We start from the raw sequence: 21,985 nt of genomic DNA, 5'->3' as shown, positions 1-21,985 counted from the left end.
TGTTTCCACTCCATAACAACAGTGCAAACAACCAATGGTGGTGGAGAGGAGGACGTGAGAAGAGCATAGGTAAACACTAGTAGATGCTATTTGTCATTTAGCCAAAATATGATAATATACATTCCTTTTTCACACAGTCAAGAGTACATGCACATAAATTGTCCCTAAAATGAACACAAGAGCTTTACTACTTCCTCCTTACTGAATTCTTACCCTCATCGTCTGGCATGGTCAGCTCATAGGCGAGGCCTATGGACCTACAGTACTATGAAATCAACACATTGAGCAGGGTTACATGTTATTAAAAGCCATTTATTTAAGTCAGAATCTTGTAAACTGGCCAGTAAATAAAATGGTATCAGTGATCTGCCTGCTTCAGGATGTCACACGCACACACACTTCACTGAAAACACTGCACTGAAAACAACTACCTTGGATAACTCCTGATCCTACAGGACAGCACAGTGTTGCATGACATGGGTGTAGGTAATTGGGTAGGGGAAGAGTTAAATGACTATTTCAAAACTGTTTTGAGAGAGAGAGAGAGAGAGGAGTGAGCGAGAGATTGTTGTTTAAAGAAGGAAAGGGCTATAAATGCATCACTTGAACATCAATCATATGAAAATGAATCAAAAATGTCTCTTAAAAACATGGAATCACATAGCTCATATTCCAAAGTGGTCTAAAATCCCTCCAGTATTTCACTGGTGGAGCCCTACATATAATGCCCCTTTAAAACACTGTCTTTAGCATGCCATTTAGAAGACTTTGTTTTTAATAGAGGAATACAATAAAATAATAACAAAACTAAACCATATACATCTGTCATTACAGAAATCTCCATAAATATCAGACAACTGAACATCAGTCAGAGAGAGACTACTTCCTGGAGAGCAGAAAGATGTCAGGGGCTACATGGGAAAAGTAGTCATATATACACAATCTATACACAGGCCTGGCTCTGGACATGATTGATTGTTTTGCTGTCGTTTTCATGGCACAATTCATTTTCACATAGGAGTAAACAACACTGATATCCTAAGCCCCCAATCGTAAAATGTACATGTACAGTAGATTAATACATGGCGATGAGAATACCCTGCCCACTGTGCAAAAACTGGTTGAATCAACATTGTTTCCACGTCATTTCAATCAAAAAAATATATGTGATGATGTTGAATCAACGTGGAAAACTCATTGGATTTAATCAATGTCAGGGCATTTTGTATTTTTTTTCTCCTGACCTTTAACCTGTTGAGGTGTAGGGGGCAGTATTTTCACGGCCGGATGAAAAACGTACCCAAATTAAACTGTTTACTACTCTGGCCCAGAAACTAGAATATGCATATTATTAGTAGATTTGGATAGAAAACACTGAAGTTTCTAAAACTGTTTGAATGGTGTCTGTGAGTATAACAGGAAGTGGAAGATCTGAACCAGGAAGTGGAAGATCTGAGAATTGTAGTTCTTCTTTTGAATGCCTATCAAAACTACAGTGTCTGTGGGGTCACGTTGCACTTCCTAAGGCTTCCATTGGCTGTCAAAAGCCTTCAGAAAGTTGTTTCATCCATCTCCTGTATCCGGGCAGAGTATAGGAGCTTAGTCAATCAGTAGACTGCCTGGGGACAAAGGGATTGGATGTGCGAGATCCCGCGAGTGCGCCTTTCCTTATTTTTCTTCTGGAATGAATACGCTATTGTCCAGTTGGAATATTATCGCAATTTTACGTTAAAAATACCATAAAGATTGATTTTAAACAACGTTTGACATGCTTCTAAGAACGGTAATGGAACATTTTGACTTTTCGTCTCTGGTACAGCGCTCGCGCGTTATGCCTTTGGATAGTGCTCTGTACGCACGAACAAAACGGAGGTATTTGGACATAAATATGGATTATTTCAAACAAAAACATTTCTTGTGTAAGTAGCAGTCCTGGGAGTGCATTCTGACGAAGATCAGCAAAGATAAGAGAATATTTATAATACTAATTCTGAGTTTAGGTGACCCCAGAACTTGGCAGCTTGCTTTGATGGCGAGCTATGTACTCAGAATATTGAAAAATGTGCTTTCGCCGAAAAGCTATTTTAAAATCTGACATAGCGGTTGCATAAAGGAGTACTGTATCTATAATTCTTAAAATAATTGTTATGTATTTTGTCAACGTTTATGATGAGTATTTTTGTAAATTGATGTGCACATTCACCGGAAGTTTTGGTGGGAATACATTTTCTGAACATCACGCGCCAATGTAAAATGCTGTTTCTGGATATAAATATGAACTCTATCGAACAAAACATACATGTATTGTGTAACATGATGTCCTAGGAGTGTCATCTGATGAAGATCATCAAAGGTTAGTGCTTCATTTAGCTGTGTTTTGGGTTTTTGTGACATATATCCTTGCTTGGAAAATGGCTGTGTGGTTATTTTTGTCTATGTACTCTCCAAAGATAATCTAATGTTTTGCTTTCGCTGTAAAGCCTTTTTGAAATCGGACATTGTGCTTACATTAAGGAGAAGTGTATCTTTAAAATTGTGTAAAATAGTCGTATGTTTGAGAAATTTGAATTATGAGATTTTGTTGTTTTGAATTTGCCGCCCTGATATTTCACTGGCTGTGTCCCGCAGGTGACGTAGCCCATAGAAGTTAACCTAAATCCAATGACATGGTGACATTTTTTGTTGATTTCACAACAGTTGACCAATCCAAATGTAACGAGATGAGGGAATTATACACGCACGCACGCACGCACGCACGCACGCACGCACGCACGCACGCACACACACACACACACACACACACACACACACACACACACACACAGATGACTAAATCTAGCCTTTTGGGGGCCCTAAGAGAGAGGCAAAACATTTTAGTGGCTCCTCTCTTGATGGCAGAGAGAAAATGTCTGCTTTGAAGTTCATTTCCTGCAATTATACACATTTTACCATGGGGCGGAGAGAAAATTGTGCAATTTTACAACACATTTAATGCAATTATACCCATTTTGCCATGGGGCAGTGAAAACATTTACAGTTTTACACATCATTTCCTGCAATTCTACCCATTTTCCAATGGGGTGGAGAGAAAGGTTAGCAGTTTTAAAGCAAATTTCCTGCAATTCTACATATTTTGCCATGACTTATGACATGTTAATATGATATCTGAGTGATAATGATTAACAAAATCAATGGAGGTCCCCTGGAGATCAAGGCCTCTGGGCACATGCCCGGTCATTATTCAGCCATGATTATTACAAGTTTAGATAGCTGGCTAGACTTACTACCAATCAAAACATTGGCATGGCTAATTGTCAGCTAATTGAGTGACTGACATAACAAGAGAAACACTGTTGATGCACAACCACATTTCTAAATTGCACCTGGTGTATTATACTAGTTTAACTCTCAATAGAAAGTTGAGACCCCGATGGAGTTGTAAAAAAATATATTAAAATGTTTTGGCCGGGTGCCCCCTAGCAATCGCGTGTCCTAAGCGTCCACTTATGCCTGGAGCTATCCCTGCAGACACACACTATGCAGTCTATGTATTTATGTACTGTATGTGGAATGATATAATGCTGTAGGCCTCTCCAGTAATTGCAAATACTCAGTAGTAGTCATCATTAGTAGTCTTTAGAGGACCAAACACAAGTGGGCAAGCCAGTGCCCTTCACATCATAGTAACTCTTACTTTTACTAGATTCTTACAGTACAATAGAAAACTTACACAACAAAAATAAGGTGTATGTGTGAGAGAGAAGGGGAGTGAGGAAGTGGGGGTGTGAAAGAAAGGATAGAGAAATAGGATAATATAACAACAATTTCAGTAGGAATTTCATTTAAAAAAGCAGTAGATTTCCCTGTCACTGAACACTCTGGTAGCAAACATGAGCCCAAAGAGTAAATATACAACAAGATGGAGGGATAGATCTATCCCTCACTAACATACAGTACCCAATGTAGCCAATGTACAATAGTCCAACCAAAAGTAATGGCCTTATACTCCAGTCAGTGTCCATGATAGCTTCACTTTTCACCGCTTGTTGACGTTTGTTCTTTTTTTGTTTTTACTGGTCATGTGGGTGATGAATCCTGTTCATCGTGATTGTTTCCTCATTTCTATTCTTCATGTGTAGAAAAACACCTAAGTACCAGCTAGGCTCCTTCACAGTTTGTTGTAGTGCAGTACACCGACTCCCTCCCTCGCTGGGCTGGCCTGAGGGTTAGCTGCCATGGTGCTCTCTTAGCTCTTTTAACTCTTTTGTCTTCCCCAGAATATTAGATCTGGAGAAAGATAGGAGGAAAGACACAGGTGGTTTAAATAAGGTACGACAAAATAAGATTTTACAACTGCAGCTTTTCATTTCATATTTGATTGGGCTGACTATGTCACTCATTAGACTATATAATAATAATAATAATAATAATAATAATAATAATAATAGTAATACATGTATTTTATATACAGTGCCTGGCAAAAGTATTCAACCCCCTTGGCGTTTTTCCTATTTTGTTGCATTACAACCTGTAATTTAAATTGATTTTTATTTAGATTTCATGTAATGGACATACACAAAATAGTCCAAATTGGTGAAGTGAAATGAAAAAAATGACTAAATTATAATAAAACATAAAAGTGATGCGTGCATATGTATTCACCCTCTTTGCTATGAAGCCCCTAAATAAGATCTGGTGCAACCAATTACCTTCAGAAGACACATTATTAGTTAAATAAAGTCCACCTGTGTGCAATCTATGCGTCACATGATCTTTCACATGATCTCAGTATATATACACCTGTTCTGAAAGGCCCCACAATCTGCAACACCACTAAGCAAGGGGCACCACCAAGCAAGCGGCACCATGAAGACCAAGGAACTCTCCAAACAGGTCAGGGAAGAAGTTGTGGAGAAGTATAGATCAGGGTTGGGTTATAAAAAAATATCAGAAACTTTGAACATCCCACGGAGCACCATTAAATCCATTATTAAAAAATTGAAAGAATATGGCACCACAACAAACCTGCCAAGAGAGGGCCGCACACCAAAACTAATGGACCAGCAAAGGAGGGCATTAATCAGAGAGGCAACAAAGAGACCAAAGATAACCCTGAAGGAGCTGCAAAGCTCCACAGCGGAGATTGGAGTATCTGTCCATAGGACCAGTTTAAGCCGTACACTCCACAGAGCTGGGCTTTACTGAAGAGTGGTCAGAAAAAAGCCATTGCTTAAAGAAAAAATAAGCAAACACGTTTGGTGTTCGCCAAAAGGCATGTGGGAGACTCCCTAAACATATGGAAGAAGGTACTCTGGTCAAATGAGACTAAAATGTTGCTTTTTGGCTATCAAGGAAAACGTTGCTTGGCGCAAACCCAACACCTCACATCACCCCGAGAAGACCATCCCCACAGTGAAGCATTGTGGTGGCAGCATCATGCTGTGGAGATGTTTTTAATCGGCAGGGATTGGGAAACTGGTCAGAATTGAAGGAATGATGGATGGCGCTAAATACAGGGAAATTCTTGAGGGAAACCTGTTTCAGTGTTCTAGAGATTTGAGACTGGGATGGAGGTTCACCTTCCAGCAGGACAATGACCCTAAGCATACTGCTAAAGCAACACCCGAGTGGTTTAAGGGGAAACATTTAAATGTCTTGGAATGGCTTAGTCAAAGCTCAGACCTCAATCCAATTGAGAATCTGTGGTATGACTTAAAGATTGCTGTACACCAGCGGAACCCATCCAACTTGAAGGAGCTGGAGCAGTTTTGCCAAGAAGAATGGGCAAAAATCCCAGTGGCTAGATGTGCCAAGCTTAGAGAGACATACCCCAAGAGACGTGCAGCTATAATTGCTGCAAAAGGTGGCTCTACAAAGTATTGACTTTGGGGTGGTGAATAGTTTTGCACGCTCAAGTTCTGTTTTTTGCATTATTTCTTGTTTGTTACACAATAAAAATATTTTGCATCTTTAAAGTGGTAGGCATGTTGTGTAAATCAAATGATACAAACCCACAAAAAAATCTATTTTAATTCCAGGTTGTAAGGCAACAAAATAGGAAAAATGCCAAGGGGGTGAATACTTTCGCAAGCCACTGTAGCACTTCTCATTACAATCAAGAATCTCAAAGTCTTTTTGAAAACAAAAACAAATGTCGGATCTGGCTATATACAGTACCAGTCAAAAGTTTGGACACACCTACTCATTCCAGGGTTTTTCTTACATTGTGGAATAATAGTGAAGACATCAAAACTATGAAATAAAACATGGAATCATGTAGTACCCCAAAAAAAGTGTTAAACAAATCAAAATATAGATTCTTCAAAGTAGCCACCCTTTGCCTTGATGACAGCTCTGCACACTCTTGGCATTTTCTCAACCTGCTTCATGAGGTAGTCACCTGGAATGCATTTCAATTAATAGGTGTGCCTTGTTAAAAGTGAATTTGTTGAATTTCTTTCCTTCTTAATGCGTTTGAGCCAATTCGTTATGTTGTGACAAGTTAGGGGTAGTATACAGAAGATAGCCCTATTTGGTAAAAGACCAAGTCCATATTATGGCAAGAACAGCTCAAATAAGCAAAGAGAAATGACAGTGACTACCAGTCCACCTGCTCTTTCCATGACATCGACTGACCAGCGCCTTTGTACGGGGCATGGTAGTAGATGCCAGGCAATCATCCCTGTGGAACGCTTTTGACACCTTGTAGATTCCATGCCTCAAAAGGGGGGAGGGAAGGGTGCCACTTTTGCCCTCAGAACAGCCTCAATTTGTCGGGGCATGGACTACATGTTGTTGAAAGCATTCCACAGGAACGCTGGCCCATGTAGTGCTGTGGCGGTCACGAAATTTCGTCAGCCGGTGATTGTCAAGCAAATAACTGTTGGTCTCATGGTAATTGACCGGTAATTAACATAAACATATTTAGCATCTCCTGGCTTCAGGAGATAGCTTGAAGTCTAATAAACCCATGTATTATAGCCTACACCTTCACAATAAATCCATTATTTATTTTAGATAGGTCTAAAGAAGCATGATATGAAGACAATGTAGTCTATTTCAGAAGAACAGAATAGCATACTCTAAGTTGTCCTTATATTAGATCCTGATCTGGCTATGCCAAATGGCTGTGGGTTACACTAGTTCATTTAGCAGACAAGTTTGCTTATAATTCCGTGGCATTATTTTATATTCTTTTATAGTATGAAGAATACAATTGAACAAAGCTGAATAAACTTGAAATATTGTCTCCAAACGATTTGAGGGAGTGCACACATGCGGCTATTCTGTGTTGAGCAGTTAACAAATAAATAGGTACTCCTATATGCTTAATTTAGAGTTGTTAATGTAACTTTACAAACGTTGGGCTATATGTTTAGATTTTTTATACATTGTAAGGCTGCATGATGAGATTATAATGATGATTTGAAAAAAGGTCTCTTGAAAGGCATGAGTTCTGCTTTGTGTTTTGCGCAGGCTGTACACTCTCCGATAATCCCTCATTCACAATTTGACAAGCACTTGATAATGCCTCGAATTTCACGGCGGCATCCCCCTTTGTGGCCGTAACGCACCCTTTAAAAAATCCATTCCTTTTGTTTCCCGGAGTGCGCTGCGCAATCGGAAACCCTCTCACTCACAAGGCTCTCAGTCACGTGATCTGGTCTTTCTCACAGGCTTCAAATGAAGCAGACACATCCGGGACACAACTGCGTGCGTCCTTATCCAATTCCGAGGTGCAAATTGGAAGAACTGTCCACATTTATATTTTGTCAGCCAACAAGATGAGTAGACCTAACGAACAGCAAAAGCACTAGCCTATGTCAATCTACTATCCCCCATAATACAAAAGTCTACCTATTCTATATTGTGCGAGAAATAAATATTCCAAACATAGTCTGGGACAGTAGTGGGATGCGAAAGATCCTAAATTAATACAATCACTAGCATCAAAACACCTTTTTTTATGCAATGTGGCTGACGCAACAGCTTAAAATGTTGCTAAACTATTAGGCTATTTCTTCACATTATAAGCGCAGCAATGCAAACATGGTAGTAGGCTATAAGTGTGAATGTTCCATTAGCGGAAAACACCATTATAAAATGTGACCGCAAACGCAATTTATGCATGTAATGCTTTTATTATGAAGGTGCATTTTTATGGTGAAAATGATCTTCCCCAAACTTGAAACTTGCCCGTTCACCCTCTGAATGGCACACATACACGACCCATGTCTCAATTGTCTCAAGGGTTAAAAATCTTTCTTTAACCTGTCTCCTCCCCTTTATCTACAATGACTGAAGTGGATGTAACAGGTGACATCAATAAGGGTTCATACCTTTCACCTCGATTCACCTGGTCAGTCTATGCCATGGAAAGAGCAGGTATTCCTAATGTTTTATACACTCAGTGTATGTATGTATGTATGTATGTATGTATGTATGTATGTATGTATGTATGTATGTATGTATGTATGTATGTATGTATGTATGGAGGTATGTATGTAGGTATGTATGCATGCATGCATGCATGTATGTATGTACAGTGCATTCAGAAAGTATCCAGACCCCTTACATTTTTCCACATTTTGTTACATTCACAGCCTTTTTCTAAAATTGATTAAATTGTTTTTTCCCCTCATCAATCTACACACAATACCTCATAATGACAAAGCAAAAACAGGTTTAGACATTCTTACAGAAAATAACTAAATAAACAGAAATATCACATTTACATACGTTTCAGACCCTTTACGCAGTACTTTGTTGAAGCACTTTTGGCAGTGATTACAGCCTCATGTCTTCTTGGGTTTGACGCTACAAGCTTGGCACACCTGTATTTGGGGAGTTTCTCCCATTCTTCTCAGCAGATCCTCTCAAGATCTGTCAGATTGGATGGGGAGCATCGATACACAGCTATTTTCAGGTCTCCCTAGAGATGCTCGATCGGGTTAAAGTCCGGACTCTGGCTGGGCCACTCAAGGACATTCAGAGACTTGTCCCGAAGCCACTCCTGTGTTGTCTTGGCTGTGTGCTTAGGGTTGTTGTCCTGTTGGAAGGTGAGTCTGAGGTCCTGAGCGCTCTGGAGCAGGTTTTCACTAAGGATCTCTCTGTACTGTGCTCCGTTCATCTTTCCCTCGATCCATCTGGACAAGAGGAATACCTATGTAAGAATGCTGTTCATCGACTACAGCTCAGCATTTAACACCATAGTACCCTCCAAACTCATCATTAAGCTTGAGACCCTGGGTCTCAACCCCACCCTGTGCAATTGGGTCCTGGACTTCCCGACGGGCCGCCCCCAGGTGGTGAGGGTAGGTAACAACATCTCCAGCCCGCTGATCCTCAACACTGGGGCCCCACAAGGGTGCGTTCTCAGCCCTCTCCTGTACTCCCTGTTCACCCATGACTGTGTGGCCATGCACGCCTCCAACTCAATCATCAAGTTTGCAGACGACACTACAGTGATAGGCTTGATTACCAACAACGACGAGACGGCCTACAGGGAGGAGGTGACGGCCCTCAGAGTGTGGTGTCAGGGAAATAACCTCACACTCAATGTCAACAAAAAAAGGAGATGATTGTGGACTTCAGGAAACAGCAGAGGGAGCAGCCCCCTATCTACATTGACGGGACAGTAGTGGAGAGAGTGGAATGTTTTAAGTTCCTCGGCATACACATCACGGACAAACTGAAATGGTCCACCCACACAGACAGCGTGGAGAAGAAGGCACAGCAGCACCTCTTCAACCTCAGGAGGCTGAAGAAATTCGGCTTGTCACCAAAAACACTCAAACTTTTACAGATCCACAATCGAGAGCATCCTGTCGGGCTGTATCACCGCCTGGTACGGCAAGCGCTCCGCCCACAACCGTAAGGCTCTCCAGAGGGTAGTGAGGTCTGCACAACGCATCACCGGGGGCAAACTACCTGCCCTCCAGGACACCTACACCACCCGATGTCACAGGAAGGCCAAAAAGATCATCAAGGACAACAACCACCCGAGCCACTGCCTGTTCACCCCGCTATCATCCAGAAGGCAAGGTCAGTACAGGTGCATCAAAGCGGGGACCGAGAGACTGAAAAACAGCTTCTATCTCAAGGCCATCAGACTGTTAAACAGCCATCACTAACATTGAGTGGCTGCTGCCAACATACTGACTCATCTCTAGCCACTTTAAAAATGGAAAAATTGATGTAATAAATGTATCACTAGCCACTTTAAACAATGCCACTTTATATAATGTTTACATACCCTACATTACTCATCTCATATGTATATACTGTACTCTATACCATCTACTGCATCTTGCCTATGCCGTTCGGCCATCGCTCATTCATATATTTTTATGTACATATTCTTATTCATTCCTTTACACTTGTGTTTATAAGGTAGTTGTTGTAAAATTGTTAGGTTAGATTACTTGTTAGATATTACTGCATGGTCAGAACTAGAAGAACAAGCATTTCGCTACACTCGCATTAACATCTGCTAACCATGTGTATGTGACAAATAAAATTGGATTTGATTTGACAAGTCTCCAAGTCCCTGCTGCTGAAAAATACCCCCAAAGCATGATGCTGCCACCACCATGCTTCACCGTAGGGATGGTGCTAGGTTTCCTCCAGACATAACGCTTGGCATTCAGGCCAAAGTGTTCAATCTTGGTTTCATCAGACAAGAGAAACTTGTTTCTCATGGTCTGATTGTCCTTTAGGTGCCTTTTGGCAATCTCCAAGCGGGCTGTCATGTGCCTTTTACTGAGGAGTGGCTTCCTTCTGGCCGCTCTACCATTAAGGCCTGATTGGTGGAGTGCAGCAGAGATGGTTGTCCTCCTTTAAGGTTCTCCCACCTCCACAGAGGAACTCGGAAGCTCTGTCAGAGTGTAGGCATTTGAAAAAATGTTTAAAAACCAGTTTTTGCTTTGTTATTATGGGGTATTGTGTGTAGATTGATGAGGGAAAAAAACTATTTAATGAATTTTAGAATAAGGCTGTAAATGAAACTACAGGACTACAGGACTGTTTTGTTATCACAGACTGGAACATGTTCCGGGATTCTTCCGATGGCATTGAGGAGTACACCACATCAGTCACTGGCTTTATCAATAAGTGCATCGAGGACGTCGTCCCCACAGTGACTGTACGTACATACCCCAACCAGAAGCCATGGATTACAGGCAACATTCGCACTGAGCTAAAGGGTAGAGCTGCCGCTTTCAAGGTGCGGGACTCTAACCCGGAAGCTTACAAGAAATCCTGCAATGCCCTGCGACGAACAATCAAACAGGCAAAGCGTCAATACAGGGCTAAGATTGAATCATACTACACCGGCTCCAACGCTCGTCTCATGTGGCAGGGCTTGCAAACTATTACAGACTACAAAGGGAAGCACAGCCGAGAGCTGCCCAGTGACACGAGCCTACCAGACGAGCTAAATCACTTCTATGCTCGCTTTGAGGCAAGCAACACTGAGGCATGCATGAGAGCATCAGCTGTTCCGAACGACTGTATGATCACGCTCTCCGTAGCCAACGTGAGTAAACACGTTAAACAGGTCAACATACACAAGGCTGCAGGGCCAGACGGATTACCACGACGTGTGCTCCGGGCATGTGCTGACCAACTGGCAGGTGTCTTCACTGACATTTTCAACATGTCCCTGATTGAGTCTGTAATACCAACATGTTTCAAGCAGACCACCATAGTCCCTGTGCCCAAGAACACAAAGGCAACCTGCCTAAATTACTACAGACCCGTAGCACTCACGTCCGTAGCCATGAAGTGCTTTGAAAGGTTGGTAATGGCTCAAATCAACACCATTATCCCAGAAACCCTAGACCCACTCCAATTTGCATATCGCCCAAACAGATCCACAGATGATACAATCTCTATTGCACTCCACACTGCCCTTTCCCACATGAACAAAAGGAACACTTATGTGAGAATGCTATTCATTGACTACAGCTCAGCGTTCAACACCATAGTGCCCTCAAAGCTCATCACTAAGCTAAGGATCCTGGGGCTAAACACCTCCCTCTGCAACTGGATCCTGGACTTTCTGACGGGCCGCCCCCAGGTGGTAAGGGTAGGTAACAACACATCTCCCACGCTGATCCTCAACACTGGAGCTCCCTGCTCAGTCCCCTCCTGTACTCCCTGTTCACCCACGACTGCATGGCCAGGCACGACTCCAAACCATCATTAAGTTTGCAGACGACACAACAGTGATCAACGACAACGACGAGACAGCCTATAGGGAGGAAGTCAGAGACCTGGCCGGGTGGTGCCAGCATAACAACCTATCCCTCAACGTAACCAAGACTAAGGAGATGATTGTGGACTACAGGAAAAGGAGGACCGAGCACGCCCCCATTCTCATCGACGGGGCTGTAGTGGAGCAGGTTGAGAGCTTCAAGTTCCTTGGTGTCCACATCAACAACAAACTAGAATGGTCCAAACACACCAAGACAGTCGTGAAGAGAGCACGACAAAGCCTATTCCCCCTCAGGAAACTAAAAAGATTTGGCATGGCTCCTGAGATCCTCAAAAGGTTCTACAGCTGCAACATCGAGAGCATCCTGACTGGTTGCATCACTGCCTTGTACGGCAATTGCTCGGCCTCTGACCGCAAGGCACTACAGAGGGTAGCGCGTACGGCCCAGTACATCACTGGGGCTAAGCTGCCTGCCATCCAGGATCTTTACACCAGAGGAAGGCCCTAAAAATTGTCAAAGACCCCCACCACCCCAGTCATAGACTGTTCTCTCTACTACCGCATGGCAAGCGATACCGGAGTGCCAAGTCTAGGAAAAGGCTTCTCAACAGTTTTTACCCCAAGCCATAAGACTCCTGAACAGGTAATCAAATGGCTACCCGGACTATTTGCATTGTGTGCCCCCCAACCCCTCTTTTTACGCTGCTGCTACTCTCTGTTTATCATATATGCATAGTCACTTTAACTATACATTCATGTACATACTACCTCAATCAGCCTGACTAACCGGTGTCTGTATGTAGCCTCATTACTTTTATAGCCTTGCTACTGTATATAGCCTGTCTTTTTACTGTTGTTTTATTTCTTTACCTACCTATTGTTCACCTAATACCTTTTTTGCACTATTGGTTAGAGCCTGTAAGTAAGCATTTCACTGTAAGGTCTACACCTGTTGTATTCGGCGCACGTGACTAATAAACTTTGATTTGATAATGTAATAAAACGTGGAAAAGGTCAGGGGGTCTGAATACTTTGAATGCACTGTGTGTGTATGTATGTATGTATACATTTACATTTTAGTCATTTAGCAGACGCTCTTATCCAGAGCGACTTACAGTAGTGAATGCATCCATTTCTTTTCCCTACTGGTCCACCGTGGGAATCGAACCCACAACCCTGCAAACACCATGCTCTACCAACTGAGCCACACAAGGTCTTGTTCTGGGATTGATTTGCACTTTTCGCACCAAAGTACAATCATCTCTAGGGGACAGAACGCATCTCCTTCCTCAGCGGTATGACGGCTGCGTGGTCCCATGGTGTTTATACTTGCATACTATTGTTTGCACAGATGAACGTGGTACCTTCAGGGGTTTGGAAATTGCTCCCAAGGATGAACCAGACTTGTGAAGGTCCACAATTATTTTTCCTGAGGTCTTGGCTGATTTCTTTTGATTTTCCCATGATGTCAAGCAAAGAGGCACTGAGTTTGAAGGAAGGCCTTGAAATACATCCACAGGTACACCTCCAATTGACTCAAATGATATCAATTAGCCTATCAGAAGTTTCTAAAGCCATGACAACATTTTCTGGAATTTTCCAAGCTGTTTAAAAGGCACAGTCAACTTAGTGTATGTAAACTGCTGACCCACTGGAATTGTGATACAGTGAATTATAAGTGAAATAATCTGTCTGTAAACAATTGTTGGAAAAATGACTTGTGTCATGCACAAAGTAGATGTCCTAACCGACTTGCCAAAACTATAGTTTGTTAACAAGAAATTTGTGGAGTGGTTGAAAAACGAGTTTTAATGACTCCAACCTAAGTGTATGTAAACTTCTGACTTCAACTGTACACATACACACATACATACATACATACATACATACATACATACATACATACATACATACATACATACATACATACATACATACATCACACCCGTATATAAATATACATGCAGTATATAAATATGCATGCAGTATAGAAATATCTATCTTACCTGAGTGCTTTCCATCTGTCCTTCTCCACCTGGTTCTCTGGACTCTCACTCTCATAGGATGCCAGATAGAGTCCTAGGGATGACAGAGAACAAGAAAGCATCAATTACATATTCAAATCTGATACTTTGTATCAGTTTCAGCCGTGTATTCACTGTGATGTGTGACTATAATTTTGAACTGTAAAAATTATGATACACTAGAATTTCTGGGGGGGGGGAAATATTGCAGAGCAATGTTGTAGGCAACGGAGTGGCGTATGAGACATTAGAGCATTAATTAGCTATGAGTAACATAGACATGAAAAATACATTTCATATAAAGCATACAGTGCCTTCGGAAAGTATTCAGACCCCTTGACTTTTTCCACATTTTGTTATGTTACAGTCTTATTAGAAAATGGATTAAATACATTTTTTTTCTCAGCAATCTGCACACAATACCCCATAATTACAAAATGAAAACATTTTTGCAAATACCTTAATTTACATAAGTATTCAGACCCTTTGCTATGAGACTCGAAAATTGAGCTCAGGTGCCTCCTGTTTCCATTGATCATCCTTGAGCTGTTTCTACAACTTCATTGGAGTCCACCTGTGGTAAATTCAATTGATTGGACATGATTTGGAAAGGCACACACCTGTCTACATAAGGTCCCACAGTTGACAGTTAATGTCAGAGCAAAAACCAAGCCATGAGGTCGAAGGAATTGTCCGTAGAGCTTCGAGACAGGATTGTGTTGAGGCACAGATCTCGGGAAGGGTACCAAAGGCACTGTAGATCAATTCCAAACTTTATCTCCCCATTTATTTGCTTATCTCCTATAGTTTGTTATTGCCTGTTGACTGCCACAGCTGTACTGAAAATAATCAGCTAACAATCAAGCAATAAAGAGATGTTGTCTCTGCCCTGTTCATCCACTCAACCTGCTGCCAGTCAAGTAAATGGCAATGCAGACATAAAGATAAAGACTAGATTTAGCAGTCTTAACTTCACAATCATAAGCTAGAAAGATGTGAATGGTATTAAGCTAGCTAGCCAGCTAGCTAAACATACAAAACACTAAAATGAAAAACAAAATGTAAATGGGTATAGCTAGGTAACAATGTATGTTGCTAGCTAGCTAGCTAATTTAGACAGTTTGTCACATTGACTATACATGGGCTACGATTAGCATGCTAATCGATTAGCATGCACCCCCAGCGTGGATATTTTTGTCAGATAAACATGAAACTGAACACTGTATGTATGTATTAATGTATCATGATCAAATATTATAGTGAAGAAACATTTTAGATGTGAATGGCCAACATTTAATTTCATAACGGGAGATGATTTTCTCTCACTTCAGCTCAAAATAGCCACCATGTTTTCCCAAAAAATGTTGAACGGCAGACTGATCACATTACCAATATCTGTGCTCTGATTGGAGGATTACAAAAAATTGCCCACTAGGTGGTGCTGCCAATCAAAATTCCCCAGATTATAAAAAGTTGCTAATTTTCAATGGAGAAATGTTGAAGCAACGATTGCTAATGCTGCAAAAACATTTTTTTTTTATCATCGGCTCATGTTAGGTGCGACTGTGTGTCTTTACCGTCCTCACTGAAGATGGGAGCAGTGTGGAGGTAGTGTAGGATGCTCCTGTCTGTCTCAAATGGACACTCCATCTGTTTCCACGTCATAAACTCTCCCACCTGACGAGCCAACTCCACAAATTTCTGAAGACAAAATGAACAAAGGACACACCCCATTAGAGAGAGTGAGAGAGAGAATAAAAGAACATCCTACATTTTTAAGTATCAGTATAATATTTGTAGCCTTACCGCAAAATGGACATGGCCATTGGGCAAGCGGTTGGCACATCCCTCATTCAGGAAGTAGATATCTTTGATCAGTAGGCTGAAGAAGGGAATCACAATCTAAAAAAAAGAGAGATAGAAAGAGAGATATAGACAAATATTAATTTAAAGTTTAGTGCACTGGGTTTTGATGCAAGAAACTGGGTCAGGTGAGTCAGGTGAGTCCAATAGTTTAGGTCAGAGTTAGATGAAATAGAGAATACTGGGTTGAACTGTAGGCTACCTTCTCCCTGTTGCTATTAGCAGTCTGGGACCTGTGGGCAGCTCCCCTCAGTGCTGTTCTGTAGTTGTAGAAGTTTCCAGTAGGGTCCATCTGATGCTGTATGGGAGAACAACATAGCATTACAAAGTTGTCCATGATAAGCATTGGCCCCACCTTACTGTGGCACTAAAACCATGTTTTTAAAGAGCTACTGCCCTTAAAAAGAAACTTCTCATTTTGAAAATGGCCTATGTGGCATCTATATGAGTCAGAAACGTTTATTCTAGTGTCAAAATTGACTACACAGTGTAAATCGTATGATTTTGGTAGTAAAGTCAGTCTCATCCAAAATAGAGATTTATACGATTATAAGAAAAAATTGTATGTCATGCAATGAAGGGTACCGTAACAGTTTTCCTTGGCATGGGTTTATTTCAATCCTTCCCACATGCTCACGACTGGCAGCATCCAAGTAATCATCAATTTGTAACGCAGTGTGTGACCTGAACGTAACGCCCATGGTCAATTTGGTATGACATTCGATATCCCTATGGGGTTAGTTAGGGACTATCATTAAATTACACAATGCACATGGGGCAATATTTTAAAAGGTCAATAGGTCCACATTTCAATGACTTAAAAACCTCAAACCAACTATAAATTGTAAAAATTCATATATAAATATTTAAAGCATTTAATATGACAACTAAAACATGAGAAACATGAAAATATTGTCCCCTTTAAATTGTGTAATTTATTGATAGTCCATAACTAGCCCCAGGGATAGGCTTTCCAATGTCAAACCCACTTTGCCCTGGTCGCACACCCGCTGGCTAAAGCTAATTGGCGAAAGAGGTTGGCTGGTACTAACTGGCCTAGGCAACTTCAAGACAAGATCTGGTTAGACTATTTCGAGTTATTTAGAGGGGTGAGTGACCTTAATTGTGTACTGTTTTGTTAGAGTGAATGTGCAAACGCTTACCACGTGCGAACAAACACACAAGAGGCACGCATATTAAACCACCCCCCAAGACAACTCTCGTTTAGCTTCAGTCATAGCTGCTGCATTTCTTAATGACCAAGCCTAAAAACAAGGCCAAATCAGGAAGTTCAGCCACCATTAAATTGTAATTTAATAGGCAGGTAAAGTGTTTTCTCCATATTCTACCAAGGACATACTGTTCCATATTAGTGAGTTGTACCTCCAGAATGAAGAACTTGGCAGTCTTGGCTTTCCCCCAGGTCTTCTTCAGCCGAGACACAGGACTCATATTCATACCAGCTAGAGTAGCAGACACATGTCAAATGTCAGTATATTGCCAAATATCAGTGTATGATCTTGTATCGTGTGGGATACAGCCGTGACACTCACAGATGATGGCCATGAGGGAGTTGAAGTTGCCGATGTTGAAGCACTCTCTGGCAACATCGATGAAGAACTCAATCACCTGGGCTCTCTGCTTCTTCTTAGCAGGCTGAGAGGAGACATAAACAAGCTGGTAGTGAGATATACTGGATGTAAATTAGATGCAAAACTAAATATATTTGGCCCAGTTCTGGGAAGAAAGTATACTGCCTCACAGTCACAATGGGGATCGGAGGGTAGGGATGCTACTCACAATGGGGATCTGAGGGTAGTAATGCTACTCACAATGGGGATCTGAGGGTAGTAATGCTACTCACAATGGGGATCTGAGTGTAGTAATACTACTCACAATGGGGATCGGAGGGTAGTAATGCTACTCAAAATGGGGATCGGAGGGTAGTAATGCTACTCACAATGAGGATATGAGTGTAGTAATACTACTCACAATGGGGATCGGAGGGTAGTAATGCTACTCACAATGGGGATCGGAGGGTAGTAATGCTACTCACAATGGGGATCGGAGGGTAGTAATGCTACTCACAATGGGGATCTGAGGGCAGTAATGCTACTCACAATGGGGATCTGAGGGTAGTAATGCTACTCACAATGGGGATCTGAGTGTAGTAATACTACTCACAATGGGGATCTGAGGGTAGTAATGCTACTCATAATGGGGATCGGAGGGTAGTAATACTACATTGCACAACAAAGATGAGAATAACATGTGAAATCATTTACCATGCAGATCTCAGTGGCCACCAGGTAGCACAGCCTGTTGAACCACCTGACATAAGCCTCCAAGTTAGTGGTCTTCTTCTTCTGCTCACTGAAACACGGCTGCAAGAGACAAAAGCAAACAATACTGTACATCAGGACCACAGAGGGCCATCTTACTAGGCATTCAGGTCCCTATCCAGACTTGAGATAAGTAGACTTAACATGGACTTAAGTCCATGTTTTATCGACTTACACTAAGTCCATGTTAAGTCTACTTCATGACCTTTACCAGAGCTCCCGCTCAGCCAGAGAAGGTTAGCACTTTGATGTCTGGGGCACACCCATTGAAAAGGTGTCATCATACAAATACCTTGGTCTTTGGTTGGACGATAAGCTGTCTTACAAAATTCATGTAGGTAATCTTGTGAGGAAGCTTAAACGGATTTGAATTTTTTTCGTAACAAGGCTTGCCTCCCGTTCTGAGGCTAGAAAGAAGCTTGTTCAAGCCAGTTTCTTTCTGTAATTGATTATGGTGACTTATTGTATATGCATGCAGCCTCTTCTGTGTTAAAGAGACTGGACTATCATGCATCTTTGCGTTTTGTTTCAAATGCCAAGTTGCAAACCCACCATTGCATCTTGTATCAAATGGTGGGCTGGACCTCGCTTTACATGCGCAGACAGCTACATTTGTATGTGTTTATCTACAAAGCCCATCTGAGTAAACTCCCTCTCTACCTTGGTAGCCTGCTCTCCTTCACCACTAGCAGTTATCAGACTTGGTCTACTAGGTGGTAGCTACTTAAAGTCCCCAGGGTCATTACCGAGTTAGGCAAGACTGCCTTTTCCCAATGTGCACCGGAGACATGGAACACTCTGTAAAAAATGCTTCACCTAGATGTACTAGTTCCCCTTAGTGAGTTTAAAACTCTGGCCCAAAACGGTTGACGAGAGGTGTAAATGTTTTCTGTAGGCCGATCATCTCTTAATGATGCGTTTTTTTTGCTGTTTGCATCGTATGTTTAAAGGTAGACTCAGCGAAATGGTGTTGCCACGAGCAGTGCCGCAGATTTTGAGATGAGTGACATGCAAGACTTCGCTCTCACACTGTCACTGCCCAAGTGCACGGGCTCGGTTTACGCTGTGTCTCAATGGGTTTCTTCCTTTTCCCCCGTTTTTTTCTCCTTCTATTAAGTCTGAATCAGGCCCTCAATGATCAATAAAGGAGTTCATTATTGTCATTGTATGTGGGTTGAAAGTAAACAATTTCACCATGATAATATAACTTTTAGCTGGACACAGATCTCAATTCAACATCTATTCCATGTTGGTTCAACGTAATTTCATTGAAATCACGTGGAAAAGTTGATTCAACCAGTGTGTTCCCAGTGGGCTGACTGGGTTGAAGCTATAGGTGCTATAGGGGTTTTGTCTGATGTTATGGAGGCATCTATCTAACTATAGACAGACAGACAGACAGACACATCCCCTCCCTGTGTTAATGTCATCAGCAGCTGGCAGAGACAATGGAAATAGGGCAATTACTGCAGCGAGAGGGAGAGAGGGAGAGAAGAAGAGAGAAGCACACAGAGAGCAAGAAAGCAACAAAAGACAGGCAAATAAAGAGAGAGAAGTTGCAAGAATGAAAGAGAGCAAAGGAGTGTGTGCAAGAGAGATGGAGAGAGAGATGGAGAGATAAAAATAACGTAGTGTGTGTGTGTGTGCGTGCGTGCGTGCAACTGTGTGTATGACTGTGTGTTGTGTCCAGTCATCATCATTAAAGTGAGCCCCAGGCAGAGCGGGGCCTTAGTGACCTGCTGGCCCCTGAGTGGCCCTATAGAACTGCCTTCTAATTAGTGATGCTGAAACACTCATACTCTCTCTCTCTCTCTCACACTCTTTTCAAAAGGCAAAAAAATGATTCACACAGCGGTATATTGTAATATTATTTCCACTGACAAAGTGCCGTATACTATACCTGAGTGCTATCCAGTTTGTCTTTCTGAACAAAGGCTTGTACAAACTCTTCAGGGCCGATGTGACTCAGATGTTCCTGAAACACACAGAGCAGAGCATAGCGACATGGCCATGGATATTAAATTAATATCAGTAATGGTAGCCAATCAATACAGGAAGTCATGAATCATCGACAAGATATCACATTTCCTTGGAATAACAGATGACCCCTGGTATGCAGCTATATTAGCTCACACGTTTACTTTGGCTGCATTTTCACAGGCAGCCCATTTCTGACATTCTTTCCAATTTTTGACAAAATATCTGATCTGATTGGTCAAAAGACCAGTTAGTGGCAAAAAGATCCGAATTGGGCTGCCTGTGTAAATGCAGCCATAGGGGCATAGAAATAGGGCAACATTAATAAAAAATCCAAGCATGGCGGGGTAGTCCACAGCACAGATAGCTGTGCACGTGTGCGTGTAGAGTAGTCTTTATTATCCCCGGACGGGTTATTCATTTCGCAGCACGTAGTTATAAACACATTGAACACATGACAATAAATATACACAAAAACAATATACAGCAATACACAACTACCAGTACTACTACAGCCTATTGAAAAAGCTGATAACAGCTGGCATGAAGGAGAGTTTAGACCTGTTCGTTTTAAACTTAGGGAGCCTGCATCGGTGCGCCGAGAGAAGCAACATAAATTCAACAAACAAGGGATGCTGGGAGTCCCTCAATGGATTGCGCCTTACATACGACTCGTGTCTGATACGGGTGAAAAGGTGGGTTAAGTTCATACCAACGATCCTACTACTTTGTTTCACAATGTTCCCCAGCCTGTTCTTACTCTTTAAGTTTAGATTACCGAAACGGCAGATCATACTGAATGTCAAAATGGATGCCATGAACGATCTGTAAAAGAGTTTCCTCGGGAAGATGGCATACATATTGTGCTCAAAACTCAGTTTGCTGTCAAGGAAAGCGCCAAGATATTTGTATCGGTCAACGGTCTCCACTAGCTCACCATCTATAAGAGTCTGCATTGGCGGCAGTGAGCTCTCCTGGAGATCAATAACCATACCCTTGGTTTTCCTTACATTAAGTTGTTCTAAGTAGGAGCGATCACGCCATCCAAAGAACTCCTCCACCACTGGGCCCTGGCTCACCTCCTCATCCTGTAAAAGACTCACGATGTCTGCAAACTTACTGTCGTGTCCGGAGTCGTGATTACTCTGACAATCATTAGTGTACAGTACAAACAACAGATGGGAAAGGGCGCACCCTTGTGGTGAATCAGTGGAGGATAGGGACACTGTTGACTTTCATTCACCCTTTGAGTTCTATTGGTTAAAAATTCCATCAACAAGCTGACTATGTTAAACTGTACAAAAGCCTCTCTGCTAAGACATGTGGTTACCAAAGGTTTGTTATTTGGAAATATTTAGCCTGATTTCTGGGGTATTTCCTCATTTTCACCGAATGAAAGATAGCTGTTCACAGTGTCAGTCAACTAAGGTCAGTGCAGGAGCTAGGAAACATGTATTATCAAAGCAGTCCTGAAGACGCTCAGTAGCCGTCCACACCGGAACATTTCTTCGTTCAACTTTGCCTCTCTTCAGGACAGGTTTTTAAGGTGGGAACGAGTTAAA

General features: G+C 41.8%; 1 protein-coding gene across 1 annotated transcript in view; it reads right to left on the bottom strand.

Annotated features, from left to right (window-relative positions):
* Window positions 1-291: 291 nt before the first annotated feature.
* LOC106604912 (ras-GEF domain-containing family member 1C) overlaps window positions 292-21,985 on the bottom strand; it is a 56,765-nt gene continuing 35,071 nt past the window's right edge. The window contains exons 6-14 of the mRNA XM_014200037.3: window positions 20,347-20,421; window positions 18,390-18,488; window positions 17,658-17,760; window positions 17,488-17,567; window positions 16,307-16,402; window positions 16,048-16,143; window positions 15,819-15,942; window positions 14,224-14,296; window positions 292-4,287 (exon numbers count right to left, since the gene is read on the bottom strand). Coding sequence (XP_014055512.2) covers window positions 4,227-4,287; window positions 14,224-14,296; window positions 15,819-15,942; window positions 16,048-16,143; window positions 16,307-16,402; window positions 17,488-17,567; window positions 17,658-17,760; window positions 18,390-18,488; window positions 20,347-20,421 — 807 coding nt within the window. The 3' untranslated portion in view covers window positions 292-4,226. The remainder of the gene's footprint in view (window positions 4,288-14,223; window positions 14,297-15,818; window positions 15,943-16,047; window positions 16,144-16,306; window positions 16,403-17,487; window positions 17,568-17,657; window positions 17,761-18,389; window positions 18,489-20,346; window positions 20,422-21,985) is intronic.

Source organism: Salmo salar, chromosome 05, assembly GCF_965601325.2.
Source record: "Salmo salar chromosome 05, fSalSal1, whole genome shotgun sequence".
Lineage (NCBI taxonomy): Eukaryota > Metazoa > Chordata > Actinopteri > Salmoniformes > Salmonidae > Salmo > Salmo salar.
This window is presented reverse-complemented; position numbering and strand designations above follow the sequence as displayed.